The sequence below is a fragment of the Perissodus microlepis genome, chromosome 13 (genome assembly GCF_051167445.1).
Source record: "Perissodus microlepis isolate ML-2025 ecotype Zambia chromosome 13, ASM5116744v1, whole genome shotgun sequence".
In the NCBI taxonomy this organism is placed as follows: domain Eukaryota; kingdom Metazoa; phylum Chordata; class Actinopteri; order Cichliformes; family Cichlidae; genus Perissodus; species Perissodus microlepis.
Window position 1 is genome coordinate 25,667,719 of NC_140473.1, and position 12,460 is coordinate 25,680,178.

General features: G+C 37.7%; 1 protein-coding gene across 4 annotated transcripts in view; it reads right to left on the minus strand.

The window, feature by feature from the left end:
• Window positions 1-12,460, minus strand: part of ehbp1 (EH domain binding protein 1) — a 159,940-nt gene that overhangs the window by 124,295 nt on the left and 23,185 nt on the right. For all 4 annotated transcript variants that reach the window (XM_084948666.1, XM_084948667.1, XM_084948669.1 and 1 more), the window contains one exon: window positions 8,235-8,288. In XM_084948666.1, coding sequence (XP_084804792.1) covers window positions 8,235-8,288 — 54 coding nt within the window. The remainder of the gene's footprint in view (window positions 1-8,234; window positions 8,289-12,460) is intronic.

Here is a 12,460-nt window from a genome sequence, read left to right on the forward strand (position 1 = left end):
TCGCGTCACGCCTCGCTTTTTGGGCTAAAAATTTAGCTTTAGAACCCATTTAACATCATGCTTTTTGTACTATAGTTTCTGTTTCAGATTTCAGCTTGTTTTGGATTTTGGGCTACGTTCAAATGTCGATTTTTTTTTGCTACGGTTTTGTTTCATGCCTCTGTTTTTGGGTCAGAATCATATCTCGGTTTCTGGGACACATTTTCAGCGTGTTTCATTATTTGGCCAGATTCACATCACAGCTTTTAGCCTACAGTTTCAGCTCCTGTCTTGTTTTTGGGCCAAGTTCAGGTGTCAACTTCTGGGCTAGTTTCGATTTGTGCCACAGTTTTATGATCAGGATCATGTGTCGGTCTTTGAGCTACGGTTTTGGTTCGTGGCTTAGTTTTCCTTCAGAAAGGATACATCATAATAATATTAAAAAAATAAATGAATAAATTAAAAAAAAAGATCTTTACCATTGGCCTAATCACTTGATTGAGACTGTATTGATGAACTAAAAATAAACTCCATTATTGTGATACATTACCAGTTCCTTTGCTACAGTATAATAATATTTAAAAATGCAGCTTTCATCAGACTACTATACTTAAACCAGTCAATAACAGCTCCACAGAGGCATCACATGGATATGGGTTAATGAAACTAGATGAAACTCACAGGTTTTGGTCTCAGTTAGGGATATGCAACTAAGCAAAATTTGAATTTCCATGCAATTATGCCCTCCATTAATTTTAAATGCCGGATAATCAATATCGGGTTGTTTTGTTGAAGGTTGTTTTTTTTTTGGGGGGGGGGGGCATAGTGTATTTTATTTTGTCTTTCCTTAAAACTCCAAACTCAGGTCAGGCCAAGATAAGAGGAGGAGAGACTTAGATTAAGAAAAGCAGTAAAGCCAACTCAGCTGTTTGGAAACACTTTGGTTTTAAACAGTCAGGTGTTAATAACAAACAAAACCCTGTTTTTTTTTTAACAACTGCATCGTGTTTTAAAAGTCAGTTTGTCGCATTAATTGGTCATGATCAGAAAACAGCATACGATATCAATATAACTGTGGTTAGACCTAGAAACCATAGCCTTGGTTTGAAAATTGTTACACACTTATAAATTAGATAGTTTTCCTTTTCTGTAATAAGAGACATAAAATCTTTAAAATGTGACAGTAAGACTGATTAACTATTTAAAAAAAGGAGGACAGGAAAAAGCTGCGAGTACATAAAGTGTCAATTTCAAATTCGATATTTAAAATGTGTGTACGTGCAGCAGACAGGCTGTCAAACGTTGTGAGTGCCGATTTGGAAGCACCTTCCTGCCTGGGTGACATTGATGTAATGTGAGTGAAAAAGGTGAAGTATGAGTTGGAGGGAGGAAAGATGGGCCTTTGAGTGTGTATCACTGTATATTCAATGTATTCAGACATGATAGCTTCTCACATGAAATGCAATGGTGTGTGTGTGTGTGTGTGTGTGTGTGTGTGTGTGTGTGTGTGTGTGTGTGTGTGTGTGTGTGTGTGTGTGTGTGTGTGTGTGTGTTATTTAAATCCCTCCACAAAGCTTTGAAGATGAGGCAAGTTGGTCTCCCATCTCCAGCTTTGGCTGATATGCAAACGCAGAGAGAATACACACAGACATACATACACATATTAACCCCACTACCAACACACACACACACACACACACACACACACACACACACACACACACACACACACAAAAGAGCCTGTCAGCACAATGCCTTCAAATATAGCCGTCCAATCTTTTGACTCTCAATTTGCCCACCTTTTTGATAATACGCGCCTGTTTGAAAAAGGGTGAAAGGCAAGGGTAGCATGCAATTTAGAGATACTACTGTGTAGCCATTTTCAGCCTTCCGCCTCTTTCCCTCTCTCTCCTTCTCCATCGCTTTCTCCTCTTTGCTCTCCCTCTCTCTCCATCTTTTGATTATGCGATTCGCCTTGGCAGACGAACAAATAGAGGAGAGAAAAAGGTAGTGTTTGACACTGCCATTTTCAATGACAAAATACAATCTAGCCAGGGCCAGTAATTCGACGGTGAGGGATTAGCCTAGCGCGAGGTTGGCCCCCAGATTAAGACGAAGCCCGAGCGCGGGGATCTTGAATTTCATCATCTTCGGCGCTCGGGCACAATGCAGTATTCTTCCCCTTTTCTCCTCTGCCGTCTGATGAGGGGTCAGGAGAACTCACCTCTCCTCTTCTTCTGTTACTCCTCCTCTTCGGAGCAGCACTCACTACTGCATTCATTCATGTGTCCTTTACTTTACATTAGCTCAGATACCTGAAGGGTGTGGGTGGCTGGTGGGGGGACGCAAGTGCTCTTTACAGTCATGCACACGCAGGCAAAGTCAGAATGAAAATAACCTAAAATGTAATACGGATAATGTTGGATAAGGTTATACTTTTCATCGCACATGCTTTGAAACAAACACACAGAAACGTGAAGGCTGCACAGACATCTAAAGACAAACATAGATGCAGGTGACAAAAATGGGTTATCCAGCAAATTTTATCATGAATGCCTGAAAAGGAGTTTGCTCATCTTAGGCTGGACTGCCCTCTTGTGGTTTTACTAGTGAGAATGTTCAAATTAAAACAAACACTGAACATGGTTTATCAATCATTGCCTTTGCTTGCACATATCATGTAATTATTGTGTCTATATCTCTTTTAATCACTGACTAATATTAGCAGTGAGAATATTCACTTTTTTTTTTAAAGGAGCAATGGGTGCAAATCAGTAGCACTGGTGTACATCAATGAATGCAAATAAAGATCTCAACTGAACTGAGATACATTGGTTTGTAATAATTTAAAGCATATATGAAATTGAAAATAGGATAAAGATGACATTAGCCACATGTTTTTTCTGTGTCTGAGCTACAAGGTTTCTGGACAGGGTATTTTGCTAGTATGTCAACTGTTCTTGGGGTAACTCTTCATCCTTGTCCTCTCATTGCTGTATTTGGGATTCCTGTTCGCTCACTTACACTTGATTCCACACAAAAGGATATTATAGCCTTCACATCCCTATTAGTGAGACGTCTAATATTGTTGCATTGGAAGTCTGTTAAGTATCCTACTATTTCCCGGTGGCTTAAAGATGTCATGTTTTTTTTAAAACTTGAAAAAATTAAATATACGTTGAGAGGTTGCACAGCCAAATTTTTTCACAAGTGGCAACCCTTTATCTCTTATTTTGCTAGTCTAGAGGTATTGCCTGTTTAAATGTACTTCTGTTACTGTTATATTCCTCTAATATGTTTGATGGTTGTGTTGATCTGTGTGGGGGAGGCGTTGTTGTTTTTTTTCATATATATAAGTTTATTTGCTTAGGAAAATGAAGAAAGGTTGATTGTATTTCGGTAACTGCAAGTACTGTTTTCTTTTTTCAATAAAAATATTTTCAAAAAAAAAAAAAAAAAGATGCCATATTAAATGTTTAATCTGACAATGTAATTTATATTTTATTCCCATATTTATTTAAATGAGTCAAACACTTTCGGATGTGGCAACAAAAGACTGCCAAGGTTGGAATGGTTAAAACATTTTTTTTAAGTAGCCATCCTAACAACTAATGAGTTTATTTAATAATATAATTGGGTTTAAAAAGAGCTCGTCAGACAAGTTCAGTCTTGTTGAAGTAAAGAAACAGTGACGGCTTCACTGCTCTGTGATAGACTGGATAAGAGAATAGTTCAACAATTTAAGAATAACGTTTCTTAACTTTTAAGTGCAAAGAATTCTGGAATTTTATCATTTATACCATATGTTATTATTAAAAAGAAAATCCAGCCAAGTCCTTGAACCAATGTGAGAAATTTACATTCACATATAGTAATGACTCATTCTGTAATGAAGTCACTGCATTGGGTCAGGAACCATGCAAAAGAAAGGAAAAAGAGAGAACAACAACAACCACCCAATACTTTAAACACATGTAGGAATGCCCTTCTCTGGGCCCTAGCTCACTAAAGAAGGTCTGCCTGACCTTTCCACCCGTGTTGGGAAATCACCGATCCAAAAAACTAATTTCAGCATCTCCATCCTCATAGATGCTCAGAGTTTTTCTAAATCATTTCTAAGGGACTTGTTTGAAGGATCTTTTTTAGGCTTTATAGTTAGGAGAAACTCGGCCTCAGGATACCTTCACATGTGTGTGAAGGTGTAAGGTTGCCTTCTCCCTCCTCTCCCTCCATTCCTGCTGTCAGTAGACTTTGTCAGGCTTTGATCTTTCTATCATTAGTCAGGTATGCAGAGACACAGGCAAACCACCGACTTGTCTTTTTCTCTCCCTTTCTTGCTTTTTCTTTTCTTGTGCTCTCCCACGCTCTACCTAGAGAAAACCTGCTGACCTGCTTGTCTTCTCTACTCTCTGTCAAAGATAGAAAGGTAGAGCAGCGTCGTTTCTTTGAGCTTGACGAGTACAGAAAGTGACAGTTTCTGTGCTCTCTGCCAGCTCTATTTTTCCACATTCTTTAAGAACAGGGTGGAAGAGTCTCGGTGTCCATCCCTGTTGGTCACTAACAGTGCATGTCTCCCTAAAGTCACACATTGGAATATTTGGAAGTTGGTTAAGAAGAGAGCACTTCTTAAAGATGTGTTTACTCGTGTCATGAAGTCTAACAGCTGTTTTTTACAACAAAGAAAATTGGTACAGTTAATTTTGTTGTTGTTGATTTGTTACTTCAAACAGCTAACCCTTTAATATAACAGCACACATAATACATCTGCCAATTAAAAAACAACAAACAAAACAGTCCATTAAAAAACTAACTTTTGAATTGTTTTACTATAATATACTTAAGATTTTCTGCACGTAGAAATGCAGGCTGACCATTTGTTAGGATAAAAAAAAGGCTTGCATAAGAGAGGAAATACCTCTCTCTGGTGATATTCCCAGCTGAAATTCTTGGAAACAGAAATATTTGAATACCTTCACAGCTCCTGATTAAATATGTTGCAGTATCCTTTTCCTTTAACTAAAGGACCAGAATACATACCTGTGACCATACAGAAGTACCTGAGTAAAACCTCACATAATTGTATTCACACCAACTGTTCATCGAAAAATCTCAAAAAAAAACAAAAGACTTGAGTTTGGTACCTTTCTCACATCTAAAGTCAATATGTGAGAGGTTTAAGTGATAAACTGATATATTCTGCAAAGACTAGGGATCTTTTAGGGTCACTGGTTGCATGACTACAACTGGATTCCTTTTTATATCATTTCCTATCATGCTTTGTGTGGAAATTTACAAGGAGAAAAACTTGCTGAACAGTGGAGCAGAAACAGTGGGGGCTTTTGGCTACAGCAGCTCTGTGTGTGTGCAATGATTTGTTCTGTGAAAACAGAAAAAAGATGAAAAGAGCAGAAGATGGACATAAGTGAATGAAGAAAGAGCACCTAGTGATTGTTGGCATTGCTCACATGATTGAATGTCAGGATTTGCATAAAACCTGCTTGGTTTTACTGGGAAAAAAATGAAAATAAATAAGTAGTACAGGTATACACAACTCCAGGCAAAGTTTTCTTTATCATTTGGATAACCAGAGGCATATTCTTGAAATTTCACTTCTTGTTTTAATAATTGCATATCTCAGAGTTTTAATTTATATTTAAACATCTTTACATAGAAAGGGGAGTTTCCCTGGTCCAGCACACAAATCAAAGTGGGCTGTATGTTAAGGTTGGGCAGTTGGACGAATGTTGAACTTTTCACTGGTCGTTTTTACAAGAGTGATTTATTTACCTATTTATTTATTTGCCCATGAGTAAGTTTGCTAATAATGCTGGTTGAAGCTAAGAGAAGCAGTCAACAGGAAATTTTTTTTATTTTTTTTCTAAAAAGGCTGTTTTAACATCACCCTCTTCCAGCTGTGTGCAAATGCACCCTCCTCAGAGTGTGCGCCCAAATGTAGCAGCGATTCATTTACTCAAACTCATAACATAATGAAAGAAATGTTAAAACAAACAAAAAATGTTATTTAAAATTTTAAAAAAACAAAAACACAATGCTGGGGAGGGAAACAAAGAGAAACTGGCTTCTTTTTTCCACTATAACCGTGTTTATAGGCCGTTCCACTGTTTATCAGTCTCACTGTGCACTGTGTCCATCAGGGCTGTCCTTTCCATGTTATGCTGCTGGTGAAAAGCTTTTCCAGAGCTTGTTGATGGAGCTGCAGACGCTGGTGAAAGCCTGGCATACTCAGTGGGATGGTGGACACGTATTTGCTCATTCAAGTTAGTTGCGTGAGTCCTTTGCTGGCACTATACGTCTGGACAGGCGTCTTTCATCCGGTTTAAAGCTAAAGAAATCCCCCATTGGCAACTTTGTATTTTCTTTTGGCAAATAGTTCCTCCATGTTTGGACTTATTCTGTGTTCTAAAAGCACAAAGCAGTCTGTGCATGTATAAATTGCTCCGCCCATCAAAAAGTCACCTCCACGAATATATCGCCTATCGTCATTTATTGGACTGATGAATGTCGGTCGGAAAAATGTTTACATATTGCCCAGCTGTACTGTATGTGGCCCATAATGTGAAATGAATTTGACATCCCTGTTTTAAAGTGATTTTTTATGAGATTCCTGGTTGATTTAGGAGGTGTGCAGGTTTTTATCTTCTAGTTTTTAATCCTAGATATAAAAAAAAAAATAGTGAAAAATGCTTTCTCCACAGTCCTGGTGGTTTTCCTTTGGTGGAGCGATATCTTATGAGGACAAAGATGGTGAATTCTGCTTTGTTTTTCTAAATTGAGTGGAAGGATTTACCTTACAATATAAAGTTCCCTGAGACAACTCCTGTTGTAATTTGGCACTATATAAATAAGACTGAACTGAATTGAAAAATGCAGACTCAATTAGTTCAACATGTGTGCAAGATTGAGGGACACCACGTCACAAACCCGCCACAAGTTACCATGAAAAAAAGCAAATAAAAGTTTCCAGTTCTTCCTGGCCACCTCCACTTCTCTTCACCAGTTTGCTTCAATTCTCTACTTTGCTGTCTCAGTTTCTTCCTGCTCTCACAAACCTCTACAATACAAGAAATTCTCTCCAGCCATGTTATTTTATCATGTTTTGGTTCTTCTTGCCAATTTTGGTTTTAATTTTTTAACTTTTTTTTCAAAAATTGTGTCTGCCAAACCACGCTCAGCAGTTTACAGTTTTTCTTTTTTTGGCCATATGAATTAGTTGGTGCAACAATCTAGGCAGAGCAAAACCATATCACTTAAAGTGTAAATGCATATCCTTAAATAAAAGTATGTAATGAAAATGGTAGGTCTAACAGAGCTTAAATGTAGCATTTTAAAAGGTTACAGGTTAACAATGATGGTGTCTTTGACTCACTGGCTGGTTAAATTTTAATGTTTGAAACAACTCAGTTGTGACTGTGGAAATGGAAAGAGGCTGAATAAAGTATCGTTCCGTGAAGAGGGCTTTTATTTTTCCACTGTCATGGGACAGTGAATATGGTGCACAATATCTGAAGCTGTGTCACGTAAAGAAAAAAGGCTTCCCCACTATCACTTTCTCGCCTCAGTCAATTTTCCATGACAGCCCAAGCATGACTACTAGAGAGCAAGCAACTGTCCTTCCTTGGATAAAGTTTTAGTTTTCACTTGTTTCTGCTGACTTATACAGCAGTCTGACTAACATGGCATGAGCACATTACGGAAAAGCAGTTTCTGTAATATAAATTGATGGGAACTCCTAAAAACATTTGCGTTAATAAAGTAACAATTGAATTTTACAAGCACATGTATTTTACATGCACATGGTTTGTGGCGTCAAAAAGACAAGTGTAAAAAGTACTCTACTATTACTTGAGAAAAGCAGTCTGTTACTACAATAAAAACAAATATATCCATGTAAAACATGTACATGAATATTATTCAAGCCATTTAATCCAAGGTACTCAGAGTATGTAATGACATAAACTGACCACATGGTGGCACAATCTGCACATGAAATGCAAAGACCGTGTCCCTAGAAGACTCCTGAGAATACTGAAAGCTGGTAAATCATCCCTGTCTTGTTTAACATCTAATCCCCAAGTTACTCTATATGACATTTCAGATGAGTTTGAGCACTTCACACAATTATAGGCTGCGCTCCTTTCCAACCATCAGGTTAGACAGAAAATATGGATATGTAACAACAACAAAAGCATCGTTAACCATGTTAATGAAGAAGGATGTGTACATTTAGTACTCACATTTTCAATGACAAACGTCCATTCTTTGTCCTCAAACTCCTCTGCGTGGGGGTCCTACAAACAAGACAACAGTTATTTAATTAAATTCTCATTTTCATTTTGGCCGTGTGCCAACAGACACAGAAAACTGTGAGTGAGCTCAACAGCTTCCAACCCACTATCATCTCTATTCACCCCATGACCCAGTTTTTATGTTCCATTTCCCCTTATAAATTGTTTGCATTACTGAGGTGACTTTCAATTACACGAGGTTGAGCTACTGAATCCACAGATGGAAACATTAAAATGCAGAAAATTTCTGTGTACTTTAAGCATCTCCGTGTTGCCTCTCTTCCCATCTTCCTGCCTGTTTAAAATCAACATAATGAAAGAAGACAGCAACGGAGGCAGGAAGCAGCCCGGCCTTACTGTGCTGCGGTGGGTGACCTTCACTGCCCTCCAGTACTCTCTTAAGCACATGCACAGTACACACAAACACAAGACAGAGCTGGACACAGTACAAAGAGAGAAAGCACAGCTGCATGTCAAGTGGTAAACACTAAAAACTGGGCCCACTGAAACCAGATGGTAGGATGCAGGTTAAACCAGTACAATTACTTCAGGTGCTAAAGCATCTGCACATATATTATGCCAGTATTTGGACTGTGGGAGTCAAATTGCAGAACAGGTGATTTGATAGGTCAGATTTCAGAGATGCATTAAACCCTGGTTGCAATGGGCGTTTCAAGGATGGTCAGCTGACATACGTCGACACCAGGGGGCAAGCCCCAGACTAAAAACACACTTATGATTTATGGGGCACAGCTCAGGTTTAGTCTCTGCACCTTTACTAAAGTATTAATGCAAACAATGGCCAGATTTAAATAATAATAGTGATATAAAAGCTTTAACGCTGATCCACCCAACAAACATAGGAGGACAGATTTTAAACCAGACTTCATTTAAAAGGTAGAGGAGGAGTTTCTCTAGTGAGGACAAACACAAACGTACAGTCTGCTGTTTGTTGCAGCCTCGGCGTGTAATACACGAGCTCTGATTGCCTTTTTGTCTGGCTGAGCTCAGGACACACTCCCAGAAATCAATATTCCTGCAGTCTAGTGTAACAATCAGACAACGCCCACACACAAACACAGAAAATAACACAGCTTTCTCACATACACCCCCCCTCCCAAACTGTAAACTTGCTGTTATTTCACATCCCACATGCTTTTAAGCACCAGCAGAGTGAAGCGTTATCAGCTGTTTTCGTGCTGCTGGTAAACAGAAGCTGCAGATCACACACAGCATGCACCTTCTTCCGTGACATATCGTTTTCATTAACAAGTTCCAACATTAGTGACAAGGATTTTAATATTTTGTTAAATATTTTAAAATATGAACAGGAAAATGCTTGTCCTTTTCAATAATTCATAACTGAACAACTCTTGTGGTACTCTCAGTGAGATTTATTTTCAGATACTTTGAAATAAAATAAAAAAAATAAAATGTCACAAGTCAAATCCAGCTAATTTAAAACTCAATAGGGTAAAAACAATAACTGCCCACTTTTATTATGCACATTATCTCTGCTAGGATTGATCTGTCTGCATAATGAGCAGCCAGAGCACTGCTTACTTCAGTTAATATTTAATCTCATGATTTTTTTTTACTATATACAAAGTTCAGCTAAGGCTGTCTGGTAGTGTACATCCCCCCGAGGCTACAATAATGCAGGGCTCAGCTAGCTCAGCTAGCTTGAGGCCAGAAAACACTTTGACAGGATCTTAAAATCATGGTTACGTTTCCCCTCGCTTTCAGTTACCACAATTCAGAAAAAAGAATCTGAAGTGTAAGTTATTAGATACTTGATTTGCCAAGTGTTACAATTGGGGAATTCAAGAGACAGGATTTTTTTTTTTTAAAAAGTACTGTAAAATCGGGGCACAAACCTAGTCTCATTTAAAAAACATTTAATGTGTAAAAACTGGTGCAGTTTCCTATAACACAGGTAAAATGACCCAGGTAACGTTAAAAGCCCTTTATAACATTTAGTCGTTATAGGACCAGAGAGGTCTTACACCTGAACAGGTCTTAAAACTCTCAAATCTACAGAACTGTAGGCTAGGGATGTGCACGACTATCCAAGCAGAGGACTGAATGTCCCTGCTGACAGGTACCACCAGAAATATAATAACTGAAACTAAGCTCATATTTTATTGTTATACAACATCAATTAATTATTTCTGTAACCAAGCAAGGTTACCAGAGCAACTCTGCATGCAGCTTTTGACCTGTAATTGACCAGGAAAGTATTTGCCAGTAATATAACTACTGCAGATTAGGGTGTTAATGCATTTTCAAAGGGTCTGATTCTGTCTGGGTTTTACTGTAGACAGTATTTCCAGCATGAGCTGTATGCTACATGCACAGAAAACTGAAAAGCTGTGAAAAATAATTAAGTCAAGAATCTGAAGAGAATCAGGCCCTGCATCTTTTTTTCCCCTAAAGACTCTGTGAGATCTTTAATACAACTATAAATATTCACAACGTTTCCCTTTCACTCAGTGTAAAGCAGTTGAAATACAGTATAAAAATGTTCTCATTTAATGCACTATCCATTTATAAAATGGATGACAATCAGCCTGAGATGTCTTAAGGAAAATGAGCACCATTTCAACTTTAAGTCTCAGTTTTTCAACATTATAAAGAAAGGCTGCTTTAGTAAATCAAATAAAACTCTCAGCACAGCTACTTTACTTTCCTCTTAAAGAAATAAATCTGTATTGTTAGATAAAACATTATTGGCAGCTCATTACTCTGAGTCTGACAATTTATTTAAAAAAATGAAATGTATTGTTAATTGTTGAAAATCTTCTTTCTTGTCAACAGACAGGAAATTTTGTTTAATTGTTCATCTATGGGGGACCTATAAGTACCACTTCTTCCCACTAATTTTCAAGCACCTGTTGTACTAGAAGACAATATTTTCCTTCCTCTATATATGCTCCATCTTGTATATATGTACACATATGCACAAAATAAATGATCAATTAATCAATCTAATTTTTTTAAATATTCATGCAACATCCAAAACCTTGTCTGGTGTCTTTTTTAGTAAGAATGGTGTCAAAGTGACAACGATTCAACATTCTTGGATTAAAATACCAAAATAATAAAGTCAAACATTCTTAAAAATGATTTACACTGCGACTCCCATCAACGACTCTTGAGGACCAAATAGTGAAAAGTTATACCGACCTTCTTTGCACAGCATTAGATGCTTTCATTGTCCAATCATGGTTCACAGGCTGTATTATTAAACACCCTGATCTATGACATGCTCCTGGCTGTGTTCGTGTAAACTAGGATGATGTTTCAGAGTTTCTTTATTTTTATTATCTAGAATGAACAAAAACCTTTGTACCAAGGCAGCAGGCTTACAGACTGCATTCTATTGCTGTTTGATTTGAGCTCCATCCAACTTAATGGTTGAATGGTGCCTTCAATGGTTTTGCATTTTGTCTCATTACCAAAACAGCTTTATTACTTCCTCTGAGACAGGAAGTGGAAGTGGGCCTAAAAAAAGAGGCACTAATAGTACAGTTACACTCAACAACCACAGACTTCAAAAAACTGAGCCAGTACATACGAAAGCAGACATAAGGGTTTGTTTTTACAGATGTCTGGAGATGAAGTCTTTATTGACTAGATTTTCATGTATTTAGTAACCAAATTGTTAAAAGCCACCACCACCACTTCACAAAGCAAGACAATTATGGTAGGTATTTGTGGTAGGAGTTATGGTTAAGGCAGGTAACAAGATACTGAGCTCTGAGCTGACCTGTCAGCAAAAAGGCCAGTATGTTTAAGTAAGTCAGACAAGGTGACAGACACCTGTTTAAGTGTACAGTAGAAGCAGAATTTTTGGCATAAGCCATTTATAAAGATCATATTACACAAGTGTGATCAAACATTTTATTAAACTAATATTTAATTACCAAATTCAACCAATCACAATGCTTTGACTGAATCCTTCAGCCCCTGTGTCTTTAGCACTTTAGTAGCATGATGACAATTTCATGCTACACACTCTAGATTTCTATTAACCAAGGAAGCAAAACTGCCTCAGAGCATCACAGAGTCACCATCATGCTTCACTGTAGATGGCATCATTCTTCCTCCTCCAGGCTGCCTTCTTTTATGAAAGGTAATGTGTTCTTCTCTTAAGCTCTAAGCCTGATGGGTTT